Source organism: Plectropomus leopardus, chromosome 23, assembly GCF_008729295.1.
Source record: "Plectropomus leopardus isolate mb chromosome 23, YSFRI_Pleo_2.0, whole genome shotgun sequence".
Classification (NCBI taxonomy): Eukaryota; Metazoa; Chordata; class Actinopteri; order Perciformes; family Serranidae; genus Plectropomus; species Plectropomus leopardus.
The window spans coordinates 19,661,465-19,688,724 of NC_056485.1; the positions used below are offsets into that span (position 1 = coordinate 19,661,465).

General features: G+C 39.6%; 1 protein-coding gene and 1 long non-coding RNA gene across 2 annotated transcripts in view; one reads left to right on the top strand and one right to left on the bottom strand.

The window, feature by feature from the left end:
- LOC121961984 (cytochrome P450 26B1) overlaps positions 1 to 14,367 on the top strand; it is a 40,883-nt gene extending 26,516 nt beyond the window's left edge. The window contains exons 3-7 of the mRNA XM_042512140.1: positions 7,496 to 7,614; positions 8,222 to 8,378; positions 8,908 to 9,063; positions 10,854 to 11,138; positions 11,743 to 14,367. Coding sequence (XP_042368074.1) covers positions 7,496 to 7,614; positions 8,222 to 8,378; positions 8,908 to 9,063; positions 10,854 to 11,138; positions 11,743 to 12,135 — 1,110 coding nt within the window. The 3' untranslated portion in view covers positions 12,136 to 14,367. The remainder of the gene's footprint in view (positions 1 to 7,495; positions 7,615 to 8,221; positions 8,379 to 8,907; positions 9,064 to 10,853; positions 11,139 to 11,742) is intronic.
- The window catches only part of LOC121961985, a 110,203-nt gene that overhangs the window by 14,413 nt on the left and 68,530 nt on the right, over positions 1 to 27,260 (bottom strand). Inside the window, exon 3 of the long non-coding RNA XR_006107104.1 lies at positions 7,538 to 7,628. This is a non-coding gene — a long non-coding RNA (uncharacterized LOC121961985). The remainder of the gene's footprint in view (positions 1 to 7,537; positions 7,629 to 27,260) is intronic.

The following is a 27,260-nucleotide window of genomic DNA, read 5'->3' on the forward strand; positions in this document are numbered from 1 at the left end:
ATAAACTGAGAAAACACACAGTAAGTGAGCTGCAGTAAACACGCTGATGTGGCCTCAGTGAGCCCGACACGACCTGCAGTGGAAAATCGTCCCTTTATACTGAAATAACAGCGCGTGAATCCAACTTAGCTTCAAACACACACATGCAAATACACACTGTGTTGACAGTGGCAGCCAGTTCTTTATTTTCACCCTTCTTACATACCTCTCACTCTCTTTTCTGTTCCTTAAACTCCCTCATTCTCTCTCTTTCCACACTTTCCTTCCCCCTTGTTTTTCTTTTTTTTTTTCTCCCACCTCCATCCCTAAATTTAGGGAAAAGGAGAAACACAGGCGGTGAAAACAGAGGGTGAGACTGGACAGGAATGAAAGAGACATGCGGAGGGATTGGAATTGACATCTGCCTCAATTTAAGTGTCACTTTTTAAAGTTGACATCTTCAACCTGGTTTCTTTCCGTGTGTTTTTACACGCAGCCAGTTTTCCTTTGAGTGAAGGTGCCATCAGTGTGGTCGAGCGAGCGAGAGCCGCTGTGAGTCAGAGATGTAGTGAAGGCAGAGCGCTGAAAAGCGTCTGCTGCTCTGCGTGCAGCCGTCCTGTCCGTCTCACAGAGTCCTGTGTTTCTGCTCATCACCAGTAGAGGGCACCGCCAAATCTGACTGACCTACAGCCAGTCGTCTGTCTGCCCTCTTCGCTTTGCTCAACAATCTCTGAGGTCAAATTGAATTTAAAAAAATGAATGATGAAGTTTATTTCTACAGTGAGGTGAAGTTTATTTAGTCTTTTTATTTATGTTAATTTTTTTTTTTTTTTTTACCTTTTTAATTAATGTTTTATCAATTTTATTTCATTTTATTTGTGTTGTATTGCTTTTATTGTTTCTGTTGTTGTTTTTGGTCTATTTCTTTGTATTATTTTATTGCATTATTTCTCCTCTGATTTTCATTTTATTCTAACACTACCCAAGTTTCTTCTTGCTTGTGTCCAATAGGACTGTTTGACTTTCTGTTGTTGTATTATTAGTCTTGAGAAAACCTACAGGCTGATTTTTATCAATCAGAAATACTTGATCGATCTCTGAAGGGAAGTTGGGTCTTTTTATAGTTAATCTTATGTATATAAACACAGAGAAATAATAAGAAAAAACAAGAAAAAGTATGTAAAAATTAGGGTTGTCAAACAATTGTTCTTAAAATTACGATTCATCTTGTGTTTTCTGTGCTCATGTAGCACCAATTTCAAAAGTATTTGCATCTTTCTACTGCAGAGACGGCCGAGTTTTATGACTTTTTATATCGGGGAAATACTTCTTGAAGCAGTTTGAGAACGCTTTTGCTACATGACGACCAAAAATCATGAATACTTTTGTGTCTTTTAACTTTTAAATACGTAAATTAACTAATTCAAAACGTTTACCCCCACACCAGGAGCTCTCAGTAATTTTAAGTTTGGACATTAGACGATTGCTCTAATCGACTGTTCGTGTAAATACGTCTGCATTTGCATATTTCTCACCTCAAATGTTTTCAGAAACATGTTTTCGCCAATCGTTTAACTGCAACACAAAATCTGTCTGGCCGCCATTGTGCCGAACAGGCAAGGTCGCGTTACGTCACACACCAGCGGGAGCTTTTTTTGGTCTGGTACATTCTGGTAGTTGTAGTTTTTCTACCTTTTGAGCAAATTATTTTAGTTCATTTTCTCGTTTTCTCTGGTTGTGTAGCACCAATTTCAAAAGTATTTTTGCTTTTTTACTGCAGAAACGGGCTAGTTTTATGCAACGACTCTCTTTATATCCGTGAATTATTTCTTTAAGTCAAATCCAGTGAAAATACACACATTAAGAGCCAGCGCTGTGAAATTATACTTCGCACTTACATGACTTAAACTTTAACATGCATGTTCCTTTTCAGAGAGAGCATTTCAGAAATAATCGTGGATGTTACAGAAAATCAGTTAAAGTTGGTTTTGACTGCCGCTAACACTCTTTCAGATCAATCCTAAGCTGAAATAACGTGATTCAGCCTCAGATGTGACTTTTTAAACGTCACCTGGCTGCTCTGACCTCCACATCTAAAGCCAACAGAGCAAATCCTCCTCTGATTCAAAGTGATGATAGAAGCCGGGGAAGACGTATGGACTGCTTGTTTGAATAAGAAAAGGGAATATTTAAAAAAAAAAAAAAAAAAAGGATGGATGAGGGGGCAGGGAGAGACGGGAAGAGGAGGGAGCAAAGAGAGAGAGAGAGACGGAGGGAAAGGAGGGCAGAGAGAAGAATAAAGGAGTCTTTACATGTCTGTGGAACCAGCAGCTCGCAGCACTTTCACATAATTTAAGACATATGGACGTTATTAGGACGACCGTGTCTGTGTGTGCGCGACAGTGTGTGTGTGTGTCTTTAAGCCTGTGTCTTTGCGCTGCAGGCTACAGAAGACAGTCACGTTTTTGTGGTGCAGCAAAATGACTGAACAATCCCCCCCACCTCCACCTCCACCCCCGTCCTGTGTGGAACTTGGATCGTCCCAGAGTGACGCTGCATAAAAAACTGCGCTTGATTGGCAGCCAGGCCGTGTAGGGAGATACCATGTGTTTGTCTGACCTGTAGTTACCTTTCAGAGTCTCCCGTCCGCCTGCGCACACGCACACACACACACACACACACACACACACACACTGACTCACTGGTCCTACAGTAGCTGCTGCTCCGACTTTATGAATGTCTGCGTGTGTGTGTGTGTGTGTGTGTGCAGGACGAAGCAAAGTACTCGCCCAAATTGACCAATTATGCATAATCCAGTGCAGACGGGTTAAATGGCTAAATTCACAACGTTACACAACCTCCTCTGGCTTGACGAATATTTCCCCCGGTGGCTCTGAAACACATTCGTCTAGTTTTCTCGGCGAGTGGTCAACAAACTGGCCGACAGCTGGCTCCGTCACACATAAACAGCTGAGTCATGGATGCAAACCGTGGAGGTGGACAGCTGATTGATTGGAAGCTAATTCATACATCAAACGACGAAGAATTAGCATCCAATTTGGTGATGAAGGAACCCATAAAATGAATGAACGACGGCGTAACCGACTAAATCTCTAACAGACGGGAAAACGGCTCGCTTAAACCGACCACACAACCACACCAGTAATCAGCTAAATGACTCAATAAATGACGGATAGACGAAGTAATCAGTGAAATTACTCAGATGGCAAGAGATTACCTGAGGTAACCAACAACATTCCCACCAGATCGTGTGACAAAGGGCGTCCCAAAATTTTACTTCTGAGGTACACGGCCCACTGAATATGTTCCTCTCACGGAGCCTGCCTGCTAGTTCCCGCTCAGCTCAGACTTTACGCTGTGATGAGGTCGCAGATTTTTAAACCACTTTCCCGCTTTTTGGGCAAATCTACAGTAAATATGCAACGCTCTATAAACACAGAACCAAAGGAACCTTCATGGGACAATTAGTGTTTTTTTTTTTTAAAACGAGAAGATAATAATTATAATTGTGCAAAAGTTTTATCCAAATTCTATTAAACTTTTGAAACCTGTGCATAATGGCAAGATTTCTTTCAAAAACATAGGAGGAAATCAATGAGCAACTTATGAGAAACTAACCAAATCTGAATGAGTAAAATATTACAAGAAAAATACCTGAAAATTTGCACAAAAAAAGTAAAAAACAAAACAAAACCAAAAACAAACAAGGTTTAAATACATGTGAAGGGGGTCTGAATGCAGCACAAGAAAACTTGATGTCCGTCCAGGTTTCAAAGTGTTTATCGACCCTCCTCCTTGTACAGCTAACCCGACCCAACCGAGGAACCAGCAGTGACCAATCAATCAAACATCAACTTTTCCTCCACACTGTGTGAAATCACCAGCCAGGCAAACAAAAGAACAGCCCTGTCAGCCCTGTGCTTCTCCCCTCAGACTGCGCTGAGGTCAGATAGTGTATGTAATCCCCTGCGGTCGGGGTTGGAGAGCAGGTCATGTAAGCTGATCTGTGACCGGCGGCCTCAGGGTGCGGCTGCAGAGGAAATGTAGCGCTGCTAACGTCTTAGAGCGCCCTGTGATCTGCACTAACCACTCCCTAACACACACACAGCATACACACATATATGTACCCGTACAGTGCATGCAACGCAATTCACACATGCACACGGCAGCAGCTCAGTGGACTATTGTTCATTCATTCGACAGAGGGAGGACTGATGAGAGAGGGAAGAGGGCAACGGAGGAGAAAGAAAATGAGAGGAAAAATGAGGCAGAGGACAAAATAAGAGAACGAGTGCCCAACTGATGGTTTGGTAGCTTAAACATCGACCTCAGGAACCACATGTACCCTCACTGGCCCAGGCTCAAATCCCACTAGAAGCTCCTGTGTTCCCTCTCAGCCTCCATTATGTCTGAATGAAAAGAAGCAGGAACACTTTGTCTTTAAAACCATGTTATTTCAGAGTATTAACTTATTGAAAACATATTACAACTACACAATAAAGTCATTTTCTTCATGCATTATGTGCTTTAGGAGCGATGGATCCTATACAGCAGGGATACTGGGACTCTTATGCAAAAGGGCAGGAGGCCAGGGCCGGTCACAGCCATACATGTTTCCAGGACTTTTGTAGGATATTAGCACGTTTCTAGGATTTGAGGACTTTTGTAGGATGTTAGCATGTTGCTTAGATTTTTCCGAGTTTTGAGGATTTTAAGAGGTTTCCAGGATTAAAGGACATTTATCAGACTACGGGATGTTTCTAGGATTTTAGGACATTTCTTGAATTTTAGGTTGTTTCTTGGATTTTGGGACATTTCTTTGACATAGGACTTTTCTTGAATTTTAAGACATATCTCAGACTTTAGGACGGTTCTCAGATTTTGAAGGTTTCTGGGGTTTTAGGACATTTTTAGGATTTTGGGACATTTCTACGATTTTTGGATATTTCTTGGATTTTAGGACATTTCTAGGTCTTTAAGACAATAGGGGCTTAGCTAGGGCTCTGTCTGGGTTGCGGGATCCTTTACAGGCACATTCTTTGATATACAAGCTCTATTTCAATGCTGTTTTCTGCATACTAGTACCTTATGTATACTAAAGTACAAACACGATTCATAGTGTGAATCAGTTTTCATTGTGATTTAGAAAAGGGTTGGGGGGACCACCTAGAAACCTAGCAAGGGCCAGATCTGGCCCACGGGCCGTAAATTGAGTATCACTGCTGTACAGATCCAATTTATACACTGTGGTGCTCTTATGCTGGTTAATTCTGGACGGATGCAACTATCAAAAACTGTTTTTGAGGAGATTTAGTATGTAATTTTGCATCACGCAAGTCGACATTTTGTTAGAAATAATTTAGTTCCTCTGCATGGTTATAATAAGTAGAGAGGAAGCAATAAAAAGAACCCACAACGATAAAATAAATCGAGACAGACCTTAGACGAGATGCAATTTTGAGTTTGCGCAGGTTCCAAAGTAAAGAAGAAGCTCATATAAAACACAAAAAGTACTTCAAAATAAACAAAAATGGAAAGCGATACAAACCTACATGCAAATGTTCAACCCGCATCTTAACTCGAATTTCCTAAAGATTTGTAAGGTTTTAATTGTGAACTGATGGCCCAGCCACTGACTATTAGTCAGAAGTATTTATCTCTAATATAAAATGTGCTCTTCACATGTTAAAGTCTTGTTTCATTGGGCAGAAAATGCAAACCATGTGCACCAGACAACATGCTGCATCCCCCCTGCTATTACTGATCAAATAAAACCTGTATTGTAAGTTCTTTTGTGGAGAATCAGACAGTCCTCTCCTGCTCAACTCTTCTGCTTCATCACTGAAAAGTTGACATTTCGCCCAAGCAGCGGTGATATTAACCATTCTCTTCTGCATTCAGACCAAATCGTGACTGTTTTGGGGGGAGAGCTCAAAAGGTTAAATGCACAAAAGTGTTATTTATCCAAATAAAGCTAAGTGTTAGTGACTGATTCATATTAATATAAAAGCCCTATTCTAGCCCCGTCTGCTCACTTTTCTGCACTCCTCTCCAATGCTCCCCACTTCTAAATCATTTCCAAGACTGTTTTAAGGGCAGTTTTGGAGGTTAAATCAGATGGAATGTTATTTGTCCAAACAACACTGACGACTGGTGACTGATTCATACGAAGAAATACTACAAGCAGCCAGGAAAGACTTAACTCTTCCCCCCCTCCTCTCTCTTGCTCTTTCTGCCTGTCATTCTGGTTCTGCTGACTACAGGGGAAAACCTCCACAATGTATAAGTCTCTTAAAGAGGGAGGGAGATGAATAAGGAATGGGCATCACATGAAAATGAATGAGAGGGAGCACACGATGGAAAGTCCTGTCTAGGTATAATTCAAGAGGGAGATGAAGGGGATTAATGGATAGAAAATGTTGTAGGGATGTGACAGCAGAGAGACCCAAGGGGAATATTAGGAACTTTGTAAATGGATGAAGTATGCAAAATTAAAGCGAGCCACAGGCGTTGAGTTAAAGCAAAGTTGTTATATTGTCGTAGGAGGCGAAATACTATCAAATTTTGTTAGTTTGTTCACATTCATGTGTCACCTGATGATAGGGTCTACATGACAAGACTTGATATTTTTAAGGCAACAACTGGGTATTTTTAAAGCGATGTCTGCATGTTTCCAACGGTGGTTGTGGTGACAACAACCAGGTATTTTTCAAGGCACAGTCTGCACATTTTTAGCAGTGGTTAAGGCCAAAACTCTATTTTTTAAGGTGACATTAGCACATTTTTACTGGTAGTTGTGATAACAGGGTATTTTTAAGGCATCGTCTGTCCATTCTCTACCTTTTTGTCACAACGTAAAATTGAAAATTGAAACATGTTATGTGTTTCAACATGTACACTCCATATGAGACATACAAATGTAACATATGTGCAGTTTGCGGCAATCCATCAAATAATAATTGAGATATTTAAGTCACAGACGGATCTACATTATTATCCAATGAGCCACACCACCAGCATGGATAAAAATAACAATATCCTTTTTAAATATCCTAATACATGTTGTGTCAAATTTGGTTAAAATTTGCAGGGGTGGTGAAAGTGTTAATAAATGTAAATATTACAGCAGAAAAAAATGTTCTTTCTGCCATCTGTTCACACATCCAGTCAGTCAGGATTTGCCACCACGCTCTGAAGTTTCCTAAAGATGTTCTGCTTGTGTGGGTGTTGGTACGAACTGTACTTTAAGACAGAGGTGGATTACCGGAGACACTCTATGTGCTTAATCCGTGCTTTTGTCCTCTGCTTGGACTTGCGCTCGTACAGAAAACATTCTCTGTGCTTTTTGTCTGTGTGCCAAGTCATACAATTTATGAGCATGTAATGAAAATCCTGGTGGATCTTTATCTGTGTCTCTACAGTATATGTCATGAGCAGGCAGGTGCAGTCAAATCCAGCTTTTTAAATGACATTATATGTATGTTATTCTCTCCAGGTGTTTGCCAAAGTGTTCAGCCATGAGGCCTTGGAGTCCTACCTCCCCAAAATCCAGCAGGTCATCCAGGAAAGCCTCCGAGTATGGAGCTCCAACCCTGAGCCCATCAACGTCTACAGGTACGGCAGGGGTCCTAGTGTAGAAAGCATTCACAAGAGATAGACATGTCATTGTTCTTGCTCTTGGAAATTTAGGGTAGGATTATCAATACAAGAAGAAACACAACTTATGGAAAAAATGTACTTAATAGAGTTGAATCAGTGACAGAGAGATCATTACTAAAGGCATGTAGAGGCATTGTTATAATAAGAAGTAAGAACATCAGCCTATCATAGAAACATCAATCAATGGAGAAATATCATCATAACAATGAAAGACATCCCAGTTTTCTTTCAAAAAATGTAATTTCCAAAACATTTTTCAGCATCTTGGGCTGAAATATTATCATTTAAAGTACGAATTACATGGCTGTGTGTTCAAATATCTTTTGCAGCAGGTTGGCATAAGTTGCAAAGTCATTATCAGCTTCTGTCGACAGAAATAAAGCACAACATCATCAGCGTAACATGTAATCCGCAAGAGTCATATAACACAAGTTCCTCTGCCAGGAAAAAGCTCAGGCTGCTAGAATTGTGGTGCAAGAAAATTTATGGAGAAAGGTTGCAAATGCAAGTGAGAATTTGTCATTGGATGTTACTGAGGTCGTAATTGGTTGTCTTTCCACAGGGAGAGCCAGAGGTTGTCGTTCACCATGGCGGTGAGGGTGCTGCTTGGGTTCAGGGTGTCAGAGGAGGAGATGAGGCATCTGTTCTCAACCTTCCAGGACTTTGTGGACAACCTGTTCAGCTTGCCTATAGACCTGCCATTTAGTGGCTACAGGAAGGTATGTACTGACATCATTCACTCTTTTTAAGCTGCTTTTTTATGCAAAGATAAGTCTCTAGTTTTTCCATTTGGACTATGCTTTTGTCATATAACATGTCTTTTGCATATATATTCTTTTATTTTGTATCCTAAAAATGTAACTGTTGTTGTTTGAGCATTTTGTTTGTGGGTTAGTTGTTTTCTCAAATTTTAAGTTTATTTTCTTGTACTTTTTAATAATTTCTCACTAATCTCTAGGTCATTTTATCTAAGCTGCTCACTGCCATCTTCTCAAGTTTTTGAAAAATAGCAAGCAAATTGTCAAGATTTTAAAGGTTAATTCACCTCTGGAGCATAATGGGCACCTCAATTCACCTTTTTTTCTTCTGGTTCAGTTTTTATGAAATGCTTTTTGAGTTTTTAATATCACAATAAGATAATCAACTGATTTTGGGTGCTTGGGTACATAAAAAGTTTGGGGACATTTGTTTAACTCAACCAGTTCCTGTTGGTATCTAAAGTTAATGTTTCTTTTCATGTGTTTGCAGGGTATCCGTGCACGGGACACCCTGCAGAAAAGCATAGAGAAGGCCATCAGGGAGAAGCCGCTGTGCTCCCAGGGGAAGGATTACAGCGACGCGCTGGACGTCCTGATGGAGAGCGCCAAAGAGAATGGCACCGAGCTCACCATGCAGGAACTGAAGGTAACGCATCAAAACCCAAAAATTAACCTGAGTGGGAAGGAAAGGTGTGCAAACTGTAGAGAAGCCAGACGCACAAGAAGCCACTCAATTACACGTGAGAGAGTTACAGAAAAGATACACGCCAGCTCTGACGTGTTCAAAAATACACAGTCACACAAAAAAAGAACACACTCGCTGTTTACTTTGCGAAGTGCTGGCAAAGGGAACCTGCCTTGGCTGACTCAACACATACACATCAACAATTATCATAATTTCACCAACAAATCATCTTGGCATCAGAAGCAATGACTTATGATACACATCTTTATGTAAATATGACTGCAGGGATGCTAAACTGATTCCCATAGGTAGACAGTAAGAGTGCCACACACACACACACACACACACACACACACAGACAGGCACACCCTCTATTTACCTATTAAAGTAATTCTGAGGAATTCTGTGGAAACTCAACTCTCTGCTTCTCTCGCTCTCTGCGGTTTCTGGGTTAAGTCCAGGGCCAAAAATAAGTCAACACTCCCCCTGCTAGGGGTCTGAAAGAGGCCTCCTGTACGCGCACACACACACACACACACACATACAGTATATAAATACACACCTAAGTGAACTGGGGAGCCCCTGTCGCAGAGGCCCAGGCTGAAGCACTCTCCCGCAGTTTTCTGACGCACGCATATATAACACGCACACACACACACACACACACACACACACACACACACTCACACAAATACGTAGGGTGAGGCAGAGATGTGTTTTGACACACATGATGGCAGATGAGAGGTTTATAATGAGAGTCGTGCTGCCTGGCCGCTGAGTTATTTATTCCACTACCTTAATAATGGGCCCGACACGCGGCGCTAAATGTTGTTATTGGATATGAACTTCATATTCCAAACACGCTGCTTTTCAGGAATTAAAAACAACATACCTTTATTATGTTCTGGCTTTTGACATTTTTTTTGGACCCTGTGTTGTTACAGAACAAATGCCAAGCTTAATGTGTGTGCGGGTTACAGAATTATGTCCCAAAATTGAGTTGAGAATCCAGGTTGCTCACCATATGGCTTAATAACTGTTGAAAATTTTTGAAAAGAAATCAAAATGCCTATGACAATAATAAATCCTCCTTCCTTCAGTCTTGAATTGTGAATTTTGTATTGCTACAACCTCAAAAACAGTAATCGTGACTAGGCATTTGGCTAATGTCCACCCTCACCGTTTAGCACACTACCATCTATATTTCCACTCTCCGGACCCTTTATTCCAGTGACAAGCAATTAGGCCATCAGAGGCTGAGGCAGAAACCAGTTGGCGTTCCCACAAAGTAAAGACAAATCAACTCAAACGCCCTCAGTAGAGTTCTGCGCTCAGCGTAAGTTTGTGCTCACGCTAAAATTACACTTTACTTTCCATATCAGCGACTGGATTTTCCCAGCTCAGGCTCAGGGGTGAATAATAATGGTGACAAATGTGGAGACTTTTTTAGAAAGTTTTCGAAACTCTTTGTAGAGAAGAGTAAAATTGAATCTTTATCAGTGGTTGCAAGATAAACGTGACGGTTGCAAGGTGATTAACAAATGGTAACGTTAAATACCTTGACTCTCATTTTTTGAAATATTGTGAAATTGATTTTTGGTCAAAATGCTCTGAATTTTTCAAAGTTAGGTACAGAAACCAGAATAGAACCGGGTCTATGTTGGTGGAAAAAGGGGTAGCTTTGGTCACAAATGTAGGCATTGCTTATAGAGCCAGTACACTGATACACTGATACTCCGATTATCCCTCAGGAGTCGACCATTGAGCTGATCTTTGCTGCTTTCGCCACCACGGCAAGCGCCAGCACTTCACTCATCATGCAGCTCCTCCGCCACCCTCCTGTCCTGGAGCGTTTGAGGGAGGAGCTAAGAGCCAGGGGTCTCCTCCACAATGGCTGCCTCTGCCCCGAAGGAGAGTTGAGGCTGGACACCATCGTGAGCCTCAAGTACCTGGACTGTGTCATCAAGGAGGTGCTGAGACTCTTTACGCCTGTATCAGGGGCCTACCGAACCGCCATGCAGACCTTCGAACTTGACGTGAGTAGCCAAGTTATAGTTCCCGACTGTGGTCACTAAACAGTGTACATCTCTTTACAGAAATTGTTGACAATGTTTTTTTCAAAATGGCACATTCATCTTCACATCAACTTCTGTTTGAGCAATAATGTTCAAAATAAGGTTTCAACTTTCTGTTTTTGCTCTATGCAATGGTAGTTCCATTTATTTAGAATAAAAGTGCTACGAAACCACAGGAGACTACCAAAAAAAGTCAAGGTTTCAAAAAAACTACCATCTCATCTCAAAAGAATGGATAATTAGAAACTAGAAGGTCGTCCTTTAAGATCTTTACGATGAACTTACAAAGACTAAAAGAAGAAAAGGTTTGGACACCTGATCAAACCACAAGAAAGTATCCCAAAAGACATTTAACAATTCAAACTACCGTCACAACTGATTCATGAAGCCAAAGATACCAGAACTTGAATACGATTTCTTTGAAACTTCCAAAATTTGTAGTCTTGCAAACCGATGTGCAACAACTTTTTTAGAATTGATGAAAAGAAAGAAATCTACTTGCAGTTATGACTGCATCTGCAAACATGCTCACTGGTTTTGTTTTCCTGTCTCTTTTTGTCTCCAGGGAGTTCAGATTCCAAAAGGCTGGAGTGTGATGTACAGTATTCGGGACACCCACGACACCTCAGCTGTCTTCAAGGATGTGGACGCCTTTGATCCTGACCGCTTCAGCCAGGAGCGGGGAGAAGACAAAGAAGGACGCTTCCACTACCTGCCCTTTGGCGGTGGTGTCCGGTCCTGCCTGGGCAAGCAACTCGCCACCCTCTTCCTTCGCATCCTGGCTATCGAGCTAGCCAGCACCAGCCGTTTCGAGCTGGCCACCCGGAATTTCCCCCGCGTGGTCACGGTACCTGTGGTCCACCCTGTCGACGGGCTGAAGGTCAAGTTCTACGGCTTGGACTCCAACCAGAACGAGATCATGGCCAAGTCGGAAGAGCTGCTGGGAGCGACTGTTTGAAAGGGCAGCGAGTTGTCGAGTAGGTGGGGGTTGAGTGATCGAAAAAATCTTTAGGGAGAAGATTCAAGGAAGGAAAGAAAGAATTTCAGAATTATTTTTTCTTCTCCACCTTTGCTCTGCCAAGTTGGAGGTTCCTTTTCAGACTAAAAGAAAAGCAGAAGTCTTCGTCTCTTGTTACATCTGATGACGATCGGGACTTTCCTCTGAGAAAGGAAGAAGCTGCCAAAAAAAAGTTCTTAATTATGCTCTATTCTGTGTATTTTTTTAAAGAAATATACAAACAAAATGTATGTACAAAAAAAGCTATGTAATATAATTTGAAAGAGAATGTGGGGGGGTGCACAATGGAAGAAAGAGAAGTATGGTGGTACTTTTGGTGAAATGAAGTGCTGAAATTAGAAAAGTCGGTTGCAGAAGGAAGGAAGATGAGATGGATGAAACAGGGTATAGGATGAAAGAATATGATATTTAGTATTTTGCTTGTGCTTAATCAAATGCAGTGAAACATTTCAGTTGTCTAGCAGGGTAAAACAGATAGATATATTGACTGATAGTTCTAGATTTTCTGGTCTAATTTGGTAAATTTGGCACCACTTGGATTTAACTTCCACTTATTTGAAAAAAGATTTAAAGAATGGCATACATAAGTGGTGAATTAGTGTCTTCCAACAAGGCTCCATCAAGTTTCAAACTGTTTACTAGCTTCCGGATGCAGTCAAAAGGATCATAGCCCATTGGGTAGCAGGTTTTGGCACAGATAGATTGTGTTGCTGAGCTTGTCAGATTGGCTCTGCACCATTTTTCTGAGCCAACTGTATCACGATGCAGTAAAATTTGACCTCATTTCCTGTTTTTTTTCCCCACAAAGCTGCCTCTACACTTAATGAACTTCATTGATTTTTAACTTTTCATATCGCTTCCATTCATGCAGTAGAATAAGCTTCAGTTCTCAAATGACCAACACGTCAATAGAAAGGGCATAAAGGGTAAGAACTGTAAAGCTTTAATTCAAATTATCTTGTCTTTATCTTTAGCGAAACTGCTTTCCTCTCCAGTCTCTGCGACCCACTGGTTGCCCATGGACTCAAAATGTTGCCCATAGCATATCACAGTAATCCTGGTGATGTGTGAACTCAGGTGCCGGGTAGACATTGTGGTGAATAAGCCTTTCCTTTTTGATATTTATCTCTGACTGCACATGAAAATGTCATTTACTCAATGTTGTAGTTTCAGAATTGGACTGATTACTTTTGGAAAAGCTGTCAATCACTTTGCCTTCTGTCCATATAAACTATATCATATATAAACTATATCATCATATAAAAATTATCAGGGGTCTCCAATAGGGCATGACAAAATACCTTCTGAAACCTTTTCGTATCCAGTTTTGGGTGGTAGAAATGGTTCCCAAAAGATAAAAGTCACTGAATCAAAGTTACTAAGTAATTAGTCAAGGTCTGCTTTGTAAATTCTCTGAACCTGTGCTTTGATACATAAACTACACTTTTAAGTTGCATTGAGATTGTTCTCTCTGGGACGGTGACTTTATCCCGCAATGAGGATACGAAAAAAAAGAACTCGTGAAGCGGTGAGACTTCCTGAGCTGGAGGAGGAAAAAAAACAGAGGGATAACGTGGAGATGGAGAGGAGGATACCTACATAAATGCTGCTTGAGTGTTGCTCTGTCATTCTGTGTGTGTTTATATGTGTGCTGTTTTTGTTTTCCCGTCTCCCTGGGGCAGCCATTTTTGAGTTGTGTAAAAGAGAAGGTGACTGTTTGTCTTGCTGCTCCTCCAATCAACGCTAAGAATGCAAAACAGTATAAATTCCATGGTTTAAGCAACTTTATTAGCTATAAGAGATTTATTGTTTGAGTTGATTGCACAATCAGAACTCTCTTGTGTGTTCCGTAATTGGAGAGAAAGACTTTGTTCTTATTTTCCATATATGGAGAGCTTCTGCGACGGAACTCCAGGACTTGTGAGCGGAACTCTTGGACATTCTAGAATCTCCGGAGAGAGTTCTAAGTTCCGAACCGAAGCTTGAGAGAGAGAAGGACCAATGAGATTTCACGGGAGGGCAGGGTCACGCTCAGAGGGCTTTTCTTATTGGACAACGTTGTTGTCCGATAGCATTCCAGTTGGATTCTGCCTGTGCTAGACATTGTTCACTCTTTCTACCAACCACACCACTGATTTCTTCATGATAAAAAAAAAATATAAAAATAGATTTTTTTTGCTGCTTTTCTTGTGTACATTTTCTAATTGAGAGTTCTAGATTGCAATAGTTTGTATCGAGTGAGATTTGCTATTTCTTTCCCCTTTATATATATATATATATATATATATATATATATATATAATATATATAAATATAAAATTTGCATTTTGTGAAAGCAAAAAGAGCATAAATAGATTATAGTGTATATTAATTTGTACAATATCCCTTTCTCTAGCAAGCCATGGGAAAAATCAGCTATTTACGTCTACTAATAACCTAATATTAATGTTATTGTACGATTAATATTGTTGTTATAAGATATTTGAAATGCTATTTTTTATTCTATTACAGATTTAGAGTTTTAGCCTAAATGAGAAGGTCTTTGGTAAATATTGGATGTATTTAGAATGTTATGTATTTCAGTTATATTGTAAACAGTGTTTAAAATGTTAATATTGTTGATTTGATTACTGTAATAATTATTATTTGTTTTGTTATTCAGACTTATTATCACTGCATTTTATTTGATATTAATTATGGAAAACAGAAAGCACTTGCGAGGTATGTCTATTTTTTAAGTGCCATGCGACTACACTTCCCCTTCCTCTTACCTGTTGGTTTCTCTGAACCTGTCTTTTGTCATTCTGTACATAATATTTGTATTTCTTTTTACAGGAAAAAAATGTTCATTTAGTTTAAATATGAATGTCTTGTTCTACTTTCTTCCTTTCCTTTTTTGTTACCGTGATTGTTAAATGTACTCCTGTAATAAACTATAAAGTAAAAAGATATCTGTTTAGTGAATTTAGTGAATACTGCCTTTACACTATAAGGGTTTACAAGCTTTTCCTCTTTCGGTGGAGTGACAGCTGTACAAAACCTCTACAGAAAAAAACCTGACATTGCTACATCTGTAAAACGGCTTAATAACGGTAGACAAAAAGAGCAACAACCAATGGCAACACAGATTATACTCTCAGCATTTCCATGATTCATGGCTGTTGAGACTGTCCTCTAATAAAGTCAAAACACAATAAAGCCCAGATCCAGATATATAAACCACTTCCAAAATCAGTAAAGCATGCATAAATACCACACTGTGAACACAACTTTGTGTTAATAAACCACATGAAGTATGTGCACAAGCAGCATGCAAATGAAACAGATGGCAGGCAGCTTGTATATGCTAACGAGCTCGGAGCACTGAAAACACCAACATGTAAATCAGAACGATCAGAAAGTTGTGGATGGGGGACAAGCGAGACCAGGTGCCTTCTGTCAGCTTAAATAAACTGTTAAATAGCAGTAAACGCTGCAGATGCGACATTCCATCAACAGCATTTTTTAATAATATGCCAACCAATGAAGGTCAGTGCGATGTTGTAATATTCATGAAATTTCTGCCCATGACAACCACATTATTACGAAGCTATTTTACCGTTCGGCAGGTAAGACACTGCTAATGGTAACTTATCTGGTTAACTAACATCTTGTTTCCAATGTTTAAGTCACCCATATAACATATCCCTCATCCATCTGACATTTACACAACCTTACCTCTCGCACACTATTTCTGCTGTAGCTGTCACATATATCCTACATAAAGATATAAATGTAAAAAACTCTTAGAAAGACTGTACTATGTACTTACACCAAGTGTAGACATGCATAAACCTCTAATGCTGGGTCCTTCAAATATTATCCTTATACTCTATGCCCTTACCTTCTCCTAATATGCCACACTGAAAGTATTGTTGACTTTACAGCAAGCAGAATATTCATTGCCTGTCATTTTGTAAAAATAATTTTAGGGAAGACCAAAGCCTTGATTAAATCACACCTAAATCCTTCTTCAAACAGCCCTGCCTATTGCTCTATATACTGAAATGACATTGGGAAGCAGAGCATAGCTGTAACTAAAACTAAACACTCGTGTCTTTTGTAGAGTCCTGTGCTTTTTTTGTTGTAAATGTTAACCATTTTGTTATTGAACTTTTCAAAATGATCTCGAACAATGGGGCCAAAGTCCCATCATGTGGGGAACACACACAAACTCGTGCTTTGGTTTCAACTCTCAGCACACTGACTGACTGATGTCTCAATGCCTCCATATCTGTTTTATATTCCCCAGCCAACAGATCACTGTGGTTTGTGAACATCAAGAGGAGACCGGCTGTGATGTTTCGCTGGGAGTTTTCCTTTAGCTTGATGGAAGACAGAAACAGAGATGGAGAAAGAGGGAAAGCTATTGCAATGAGCACAGATGTAAAAAACTATACGCACACTTCAAAGACGTGGTTTGACAGTGTGCACACACACACACACACACACACACACACACACACACACACACACACACACACACACACACACACACACACGGCCACAGATAAAGAAATACAGATAAATGCATGTGAGACTTTTTGGAAATACCTGATAATATAGACAAAATATTTACTACTGATATGAATTTAAAATACTGCTGAAAGAAACTCTGGCTTAACAATGCATTCAGGATACATTCAGTGCTTGTGCATACACACGCACACACACGCTGGCACACACACACACACACACACACACACACACACACACACACACAGCTTGTAGGCAGAACAAGGAGTTCATTTCTGTTTGTTTTTAGTTTTGCCGCCAGGAGAGACTGTTTGCAACACTAAGTACTCCAAGATGAACCACTTCAAGGGAACCGAGACAGTGTGTGTTTGTACGTGTGGACATGATTTGATGGTTTTCATGAATGGAGGGAAGTTCTGTGATCGCCAACTGAGCCGCCTCTTTTCACTCTTTTAACTGTTTCAGTGTAAAAAGTTCAGAAAAGCGCACACATCCAAACAACACAGACTAGCTGCTGGACAAGAAATAATTTTTAAAACAAGAAGAAAGAAACAAAGTCTGCACACTAGATTACTGTCCGATACATATTTGATTCAGTTATCACTGATGTGACATTTCGGGCTACATGCTCTTCATCAGACAAAGGTCAAGTGTTATGTCATGGCGGTAACCAGAAGTCAACACGCCGTACATCAGGGTAAGCTGTGTGAGTCTCCAAAGAAACACGATTATTACATGAATCATTTCAAACGTTTGTTTCTGAGTCAGACTGTGTTACAATAATGACATCATGTTTCTCTGCAACTGAGTTACAACTGTAGTTTTCCACACAACTGAAAGATGCACACAGATATTGTGTTTGAACAAACAATCTTGATGTTAAGTGTTTTTGGAAAAGATGCATTTATGTTCTTCCTTTTTGAATTTAAAAAATGGAAAGAAATACAAGAGGCAACAAAACACACAGAGACAAAAGGAATCAGAGAAAGCAGAGTCCTCTTAGCTGTGACTCTCGTCCCGTCTGAAGGATTAAACCACAGTTATTATCCACCAGACTGGATGCAGGAGCACACAGCCGATCCTCAGCTGCAGGTACGAGGGGATCATGAGAAATACTGAGAGCAGACAATAATTAATCAGCACGCAGACTAAGTCAACAGATTCACACTGAGGTGTGACACTCCATCTCAGGACAGGATGATTTGTTGGAAATAAAAAAGGGAAAAAATAGAAAGAGAAACGGAATAACATTCCAAATCCTGTGTCTTTACGCTGTTATTATCGTCCTTATACCATATTTAGTATGTTAAGTAGAAGCCCTACAGATTTTTTTTCTGCTGGAGATAGAAACAGCCTGTTCTGTGTTAGTGCCAAGACGGCTACACATGTCAAAATACAAATTTTAAATATCTGAAATTTATCATGCCTTAATTGATAGACAAAGTTGACGGATGACAAAATCACTAAAATAACTTAAGTGGTAATTTTACATGCTTTATATTATACATACACTGGAACAAATAACAAATCATTGAAATTCAAGTTCTGAGTCCAATGGATGAGTGAGTGTGAGTGGTATAAGTCCTTACGTAGGGTTAGTTGTTTTATCGCTTTTCCTGATGGAAATAAAGGTTCACATAATAGCATGTTCAAAAAAATTCATGCACTTAATAACCAGATAGACTGAAGTAAGAATAAAATATAAAACTGATTTTCCAATGTGTTGTTAGGGAGAAATTATGAGAAATATGGTTCTATGACCATGGATTGCTACAGGTGCAGCATCAACCGTTAACATGTCAATCAGCTGAAGAACTGAATCTTTTCTGAAGATCTGTCATATCTACATTATCTTACAGCATGTTTCTCTCATCAAGACTGACTGAGGCCTACAGAACTGGGACAATTCTGATATGTTTGGTGCACCTGGGTCCAAAGATGTCTGTCGACAAGCGTCTGAGTGAATGAGTGAATGATATTAAGTAGAGGTGCAAGAATGAGAGTCTAAACAGATATTTTATTCCCATTTAAAACCCCATAGAAATACATAATTAAATGCCTCTATACTGTGCACAATGTCACATTGGAGCAAGAAAAATCAATGAATAATCATTTTCCTTTTAAATCTGTCAAGGTCACAGTTACCTTGATCTATTAGCACCAAAATAAAATTACTCATTGATGAGTAAATATGGATGTTTGGGCCAAATTTGAAAAAAATCCCTAAACCTAACAACATAAAGCGTCCAGCCATGGCTAAGGCCGGCGGAGGCATAAAAACTAATTGTAGTTTATTAGATAGCAAACTCAAAGAGGGGGAGATTGAGTTTTTGACGAATGTTTGCTAAAAGGAAAAAATCTTAGTGAGATAAATGTGACTCTATCCAAATGTGCCAGTAAGATCAAATGCCAGTAGGTAAAAATTTTGTGTAAAATCATGTGTGTACATGCATCTGTTTCTTTCACTGTCTGCGTGTGACTTTGCCTGCAGGCGTTTCCTTCGAGTAGAAGTGTCAATATTTCCAGGCAGGCAGAAACATCTGTTGGTAAGTCTCCATTTCTTTCAGTTTCTATGAGGTGTGTGATTTTCCTTGTTGCAGTTTTGTGGGGTTTTCCTGCATTAATGGCTTGTCAAACATGTGTGAACTGCTCCTGGTATGATATTTCGATTTCATACTGTCTATAACTCCGGCTGCAGTTTGTGTATGACAAACTTCCAAAGAAAACATGAATCACAGCCCAGTGCTGGTAAGGAACTTATAGCTTCCTTCAAGCAACTGGCACTCCTTTTACAATCGATATCAAAGGAGATGAGCAGAAACAGAAGGTATTTGGACGTTTGCCTTCTTAGTTCCATCAAAAAAACGAAGCAGTTCCAAGATTTTTCATGTCAAGGACTTTCAAGTTGAGTCATGTAATATTTTGTTCCAGAAATTCCCATCTGAGAAGGCTGTCAATCCATCTGTCCATCCATCACTCCACAAACTATGTACAGCCCGATATACACAAAGTGATACTTAGTCCTAAAATGCTTTATTTCTCCATGTACTTCTCTTGATACTTTTATATACTTTTTAGATAAATTCTGCTGCATAAAATCTGGATATTTCAAGTTCTTCCATGACTGAGCCAAAACTCAATGCAGTATACTTGTGATATTTTAAAAATGTTTTAAGCTTGATGTGATAACAATTTGAGTGCTTTTCTGGTAATGTTTTCAAAAACAATTGTGTACTATGTAAACAATTTTAGGTCATGAATTCAGAAATAGCCAGATAACTATGTATATGGTAAGTTTTACCAAAGCGTTTGTGTCAAAAAAAGCCCATTTGATCCTTAATCTGATGACTAAAAAGCACTAAAATGTCAACAGTTTCAATTGAATAAAACTTAAATGGTTGTGTGTTTTTTTTTTTTACCAAGATAAGACAAAAGAAGAAAATTTTACCTTAAAAAAACTAGCAAGAACATTTGACAAAACCGAATCTAAAAGAAAAATTACAAATTATTAATAATATTGCAATGGCAAAAATACAGAGGATTTTGTTGCAAGAAAAAAAAATGCTCTGTTCTTACTTGATAAAGAAATTTAAGTGTTTCATTTTTCCAAGTGTTTCATTTTTCCAAGCACCAAGCAGGAAGCCCTGCCAATGACCCCCATTAGTCCCCAAACTGTAAATATCATAAAGTTACTTTCACTTTGACCCTAATGATGTGGTGTTCTGTTAAAACTCCCTATTTATTTAGTACTCCTTTTCCAGTAGAGAAGGAAATGAAAGAGAAAGAAATGGTGTGACTTACTGACAATTAGAAGACATTAGTAGAAACAGTTGCATCATGTGATTGGAAAAAAAAATTAAAACAACAAAACTAGACGTCAGAGTTAGTGAAAGAGAAAAAGAAAATATGTGGGAGCGATGGAATGAAAAGGAAGCCACATTATCAAAACAGCATAAAGCGAAACAATGAGTGACATGAGGCGTAGGTGATGACTGGAAGATAAAATCATAGATAAACTGTGGGAATTTTCACAGGTGTGAGCATGTGTGTGGGGTCATAAACTTAAAGTGAACTCATAATGATGCGTCTAATGCTCGGCAGGTGCAGGAGTCAAACTGAGTTCAAAGCACAGACACACTCAGTCACATATTTATGACTGCGTTTCTATACTTGTGAGGATCGGCAATGACACAATGTGTTTTTAAGTCCCTAATCATCACAACAATTGTCTAATCACAGTCCTCATTCTACCCTTAACCCTGAAAAAACGTTTTTAAAAATGTCCTCATAAAACGTAAAATTTCAATGGTCCTCAAAAAGATAGATGGACAAGAATTTAACACACACAAAGAACACATATGTAGCACAGTAGCTCGAACACTGTATAAAAAATGTATTAACTTTGTGTGTGAACTGAATCCAAGATGTGGTCATCCTTTGATGTGAAACCCACATGACCTGACATGAAAGCCAACAGTGTGCTATATCACACTATTTACAACACTCTGGTATTCTTTTACATGTAAGTGCTGAGCCACGCCACCTAATTTCCAAAATGTAAATGATAATAATAATAATAATAAAATAATAATAATAATAAAAACAGAAAAAATGTATGAATATATAACAAAACTGTATCATAAGGATCATAAAAGTATATAAAATTGAATGTACCAAAGGTCTAAACATGCATATCACAGAATAAAATGTGGTGAAAATAAATAAAAAAACATTTTGACTTAAATAAAGGACCATCAATTATGTTTTTGCCTCTATACATATATGATTAAATAATCTTGCGGAAAAAAAAACTAGATATGCGATGTTCAGGTTCTATTTACAGTGATTTTGTTAGTTCCTGGTGGATGAAATGACTCAATGATGACAACTTTGCATGCCAGTAAAAAGAAACACGATCTCTTCATCTTCATGTTTTTTCTAATAATCTTTCTGTAACCCCAAACCATAAGAGGGGAGTCAGATCAATCTATGATCAATAGAGTTGATTGATAAGGGAAAGCTGAACCTTGTGTAATTTTAGCAGTCACATGTCACCAGGGAGGTAAGTGCAGCGCGCTTCAGTAATAATGGTTTGTTTTTTTGCCATTGACTTTCTACTGTTGACCCTCTGCCCTCTTGTTTTTTATGTTTTTATGTTTAGGTTTTAATCCTTTAGTATTTCTAGGCTGTTGTTGTTGTTGTTGTTGTTGTTTTATCTCTTTGTTGTTATTATCTGTTGTTTTTCTTTTTACCATGTTATTCGTTTTACTGTAAGCTGCTTGGCCCTTCAATTTCCTTCAAGATTAATAAAGTTGATCTATTTTAATCAGAAAACTATGGTTATGTGATTAAACAGCCCATTCCCTTTCCAAAGTTTTCAAATATCACCACTTATGCAGCACTTCGGGGTAAGATCTTAACGCCAAAACCCAACTTTTGCGCCCCCATGATACACCGCTGGACGGCGTTAGCTGAAAAACGGGAGAGAAAATGACACATTTTGATCGACTGATCAAACAAACCCCAGACTTTAACTCCAAAGATGTAGCAGGATCAGTAATAATTGTAATGTCATTTTTTTAAACTTTGTTAAAAAAGTTTTGCCTAAACCTAACCATCTGTGCCACCATGTGTATTTGTTGACATCACAGCAGTGGCATCAGCAGACGCAGAAGGATACCAAGAGAGTAATATGAAGACGTGAAACTCAACTGCAAAGCGGCGATATATGATGACGTGGAATAAGAACGTGCTGGAGTAACACGTATGCTAGGTAAGGGTAGAGACGAAAAGGAGCAAAGATGATGGGATAAAAGGAGGAGGCTAAAAGGGAAACAGAAATGACAGGACAATGAAAAGAGCAAAGCAAGAAAGAGGACAATGAGAGGGAGAAGAAATAAGAGGAGATAATGGGGTAAAAATGTAAGCGAACAGCAGGAGGAGGTATCAGATTTGTGTGTTGGCTCTGCCAGCTAACCTCCTCTATCAGCCCATTAACATCTGAACTGCTGAGGAAAACTCGTCCTCTTTATCAGTGCCATCACGCGCACACACTGACTATTTTGACTACACTTGCCCTCCAGTTCTTGGGCTCTTATCTGCTTTTTTTTTTTTTTTTTTTTTTGAAGGAACAATGGTTTCTTTCAGCCGTCTGCCCTCCCTCTCTGTCCAACTCTCTCCTTCTCCCCTCGTCTTCCTCAGCCTCTCTCCATCCTCGGAATGCAGATTTCCGACCACAGGGTTTGAAGTCGGGCTGGAGGGGAGCTAATTATTATGGAAAAGAGAACAAGACACGGAGGGAGGGAGGGAGGGAGGAGAGAGAGATAGAGGAGTTGGGAGGGGGAGAAAGAGACGGGCAGATGTAGAGATGGAAACGAGGAGAGAAGCAGCGCTGGTGTTCATTAGCAGAAGAAAGACAAAAAAAAAACAAAACAAAGAAACAAACACGCAGAGAAGTGAAGAGTTCATTTCCCATACTTTTTATGCCCTTTAAAGGGCTGGTGAGCAGCTGGGGTTATATCCCAGCATGCACTGAGCACGAGGCAGCGAAACATCTTGGGTTCTGATCCACCTGACTTTGTCTTTGTGGAGGGAATCAGTCCTGACCACTAAGATACCAACAATATTAATTCAAGCTTTTCTCCCATAGTACGATAAATCTGAACAGTTCTGTTCTGAAGGACGTTTCTTGGATTTTAGGATGTTTCTCAGATTTTAGGACATCTGCAGGATAAAGGGACATTTCTCAGATTTTAGGATTTTTCTAGGATTTCAGGACATTTTTTGGACTTAAGGACATTTCTAGGATTTCAGGATGTTTTTGGCTTTAAAACATTTGAATGATTTTAAGAAATTTTCAGGATTTTAGGGCCTTTCATTACATTATTTTACATTTTTAGGAGTAGGATTAGACTAAGTACAATATACAATTCAATTTTATACAACGTTAGGGTTAGCTTCACTTGTTTATCCAAATATGCTCACTTTTGGCTTCAAAAATACAAAATGTTGATGGCCAAAATGCTAAATTTGAGGCTTGAAAACAGGAGTTCACAACAGGTGATGTCACAGTTTTTGAATAAATTAAAAAACTGCACAAAAAAAAAAACAGAGGGAGAGTATGAGGAGGTTTCTTATCTTCAGATCACACTGATTCAGGAACAGATTTCACATCAAACTGTTAACACTTTGTCACAATTCTCTTTTCGCAGGAAATAACGTCTGCAAATGTGTAGACTGACTGTTGCCAACTGCAGCTGGCACGCCAACAAACTGTGTAAGTGAAACAGAAGAAGAGACGTGATGTTGTAACAAAACGAATCCCGGTCTTACAAATGTGAGTTTGTCATGTTCTGACATTTAAAGAGTTCAATTAAAAAGCAGCGTTTCCCATACAGCACTAATATCCAGGCTGCATGCCCAGGTAAATCAAAAGAAGCCAAGCACTTTTTTAATTCACGTTGGGCTCGCTGATGCATGAAGCCGGTGATTCTCATCAATGTAGATTTCAAGAGTTCAAGATCTTAATGCTGCCAAGTGCTGAAAGCTTGTCATTGAGCTTCAAGTTCATAATTTATTTCACTGCGTCTGTGCTGCTCGTGGCGTCAGTGCCAACACAAACTCAACGGAGAGACAGTTTGAATCGTAGCCTCAGTAATGAGGAGGAAGTAGTTAGCTGATGCTGTTGCACTGCTATTAACGAACACAGTGCTGCTGAAGTACGGCTGACAGTTTGAAGCGGCTGAAGCCTCATTTTCTCAAAATGTTCTGATAACAGCGAACAAGATCGACTGTTTCAGTCTATCAGAAAGAAAACCAGCTCTGATTTAAAGGAATAGTTTTAGACGACAAGATCAATATATAAAACAAATAAAACGTTTTTAGTGATGTGGAGTGTGAGGCGCACCTTTCGGTTCTCAACAATCTCAGCAGTGAGCACATGAACCTACAAAACAGGCGTCAATGATTCACAGCCCCTACTGCTTTAAGCATGCTGAACTTTGTCAAGTAGTGCTTTTAAACTGTAGGCAAGTTTCCATTAACCCTTAAACTGTGCAAATTGACATTGCAACTATAAAATACACCTAATGGAAACATGCCAGTTTTTAAAAAAATTCAAATTTATCACAAAAAACTTTTTCTGCTTACATGAGGTGGTATTTTATTTTGCAAAGCTGCAATGGAAACACATTTTTTGGCTTTTATAGGTCACATGATGCCATGGCTGTATGCTTGTCAGTAGGAACTGGCTCCCTCATGATGCAGCAGGAGCTGTTATGGCATCACGTAACTCTGAGAAAGTTGAGCGGATAATCGGGAAGTTCCGAGTCCACAATTCCTCTGTGAAATCGTGGACTATCAGCTCCCAGAAATCACTCATATGAGGCCGCTCCCACATAAAAAGCGCATGCCTTTCCATTATCACTCTGACCACCAAAATCTAACCAGTCCATCCTGGACTCAAAGTGTGCATTTGTGCCAGATTTGAAGAAATTCCCTTACGGTGTTGTTGAGATATTAGAATAAGGGCAGACGGACGGACAACCCAAAAACGTAATGCCTCCGGCCTCAGATCACCAGCACGGAGGCATAAAATTTAAGACTGAACCCAGTATTCTCTTCAAAACGCCACGTACTCTCTGCCAACCTCATAGGCTGGCAGAGAAATCTCATAGATTTTTATTCCTGCTGTCACCAAATCCCAACAGAATCTGTGCCCTCTTCTTTAAAAATCTGAAATCTCAGATGTTCAGCATGTATTGTTGGAGAAGAAAGCGACGAGCTAAAGTATTATTGTTGTCATATTGTTGGCTGAGGAGCAGAGCGGGTAGCAACTGGGATGTTGGTTTGTGTCCCAGACCTCTGCTTAAGTTCTTCTGATGCCACAAGACACTGGAGGGGGCTTAAGATGCTGGAAAGCTGGCGAACGATGAACACACACACACACACACACACACACACACACACACACACACACACATACACACACATGCACTGTCTGTCAAATGTCTCCACAGATACGTAAAAGATGGAAAATCACAGCAGAGCTGATACACAGAAAATCCATTTTAAACCCTCCTGCAGTGCACACACTACGTGCAAAAAAACAAACACAGGGATACCGAACTTGCTGTGTTTGGGGGCCACTTTTGCAGAATGACGGGAAGCCAGGGGCCAGTGGCCCCATACCTTTTTCTATGATTTTAGGACATTTCAAGGATCTGAGGATGTTTTTCAAATTTTAGGAAGTTTCTAGGGTTTTAGGATGTTTCTCAGATTTTAGGACATTTACAGGATTTTAAAATGTTTCTAGGATTTTAGCACGTTTCTATGATTTTGGAACATTTTTAAAGTGCACATACACACGCATATATACAAAAACACACATGTATGAATGGAAAGTTAATGTGCATTGGGGGATTTATGCACACAACCACACAGACATCAATCAGCGAGTGCGTTCCCTCAAAAGTCATCACTCTTTTTGTAGCCTGACCAGTGATGCAAATCAGCGGTGTGGAAGGGAAAGAGGCTGCTCTGTGATTGGACGGTTAGTTCAGCGGGAGTCCTGTCAATGACTCACTGTGGCAGAGAAGAAGACAGAGACAAAGTCAAGAGAAAGTAAGAATGTAGCGTCAAAGAGGGACAATGAGAAAGACAATGAAGTGGGAAAGAGGAAAACAAAAGAACAACAACAACAAAAAGAAACTATCAGCCAAAACTGAAATGAAACTGAAGAAGAGAAAAACAACCCAAAAAGGGAAGAGAGAGAAATGGTTTTGGGAAGACAAATGAGAGAAGAGGACTTGACTGACAAAAGAGGCTGAAGTAAATTAAGGCCATGTCCATACGGAGACCAGTTTAGATGTACCCGCAAAAGTTTTTTTATCCTATGGATGTTTCGTCCACACGAATTTGGGAGCGAGAATATGCTAATTTTTAAAATTGGGTCTCAAAGTAAACAAATCTGAAGACGCCGGTCTTGTGTTTCGGTGTTTACAACCCATACGTATCTATCCTGAACCGATGACGCCATAGCCCCACCTCCCCCTTAACCCGCATTTGTGCCTAAAGTTAACCACAGCTTTAGGCCTTGTCTGCTCGTGCATACTTTTACAAACGCATATTTTCCTCCTCCGGTTACAAAAAAATTCCCGTCCACACCACAACGCAGGCAGTTAAGTGATGTCAAAGCAACAGGTGGTGATATGACCTCTACCGTAAAACCTCGCTGGCCAATCAGAGGCCGTAAGTCATTACCAGAAATCACACGACAACAGCAACAATGACGCATCGCAGGGGAGACAGGCGAAGAAATACCCATGTACGTGTGGACTATGCCTAAGAAACATCAAGTTTTTACGTTTCCACAACGTAATATATCGACGTATATTCTGGCGACTGGGTTGATCGCATAAATGATCAAGATCTCTCCCAGTGACCTTGAGTTTTTGACTGCATTTTAAGAGCAGTAAATAAGAAAAATAGAGTGATAAGAATGGGAAAAAATGGGAACAGGAGAGAAAATGAATAAAAGAGTTAAAGGTTAA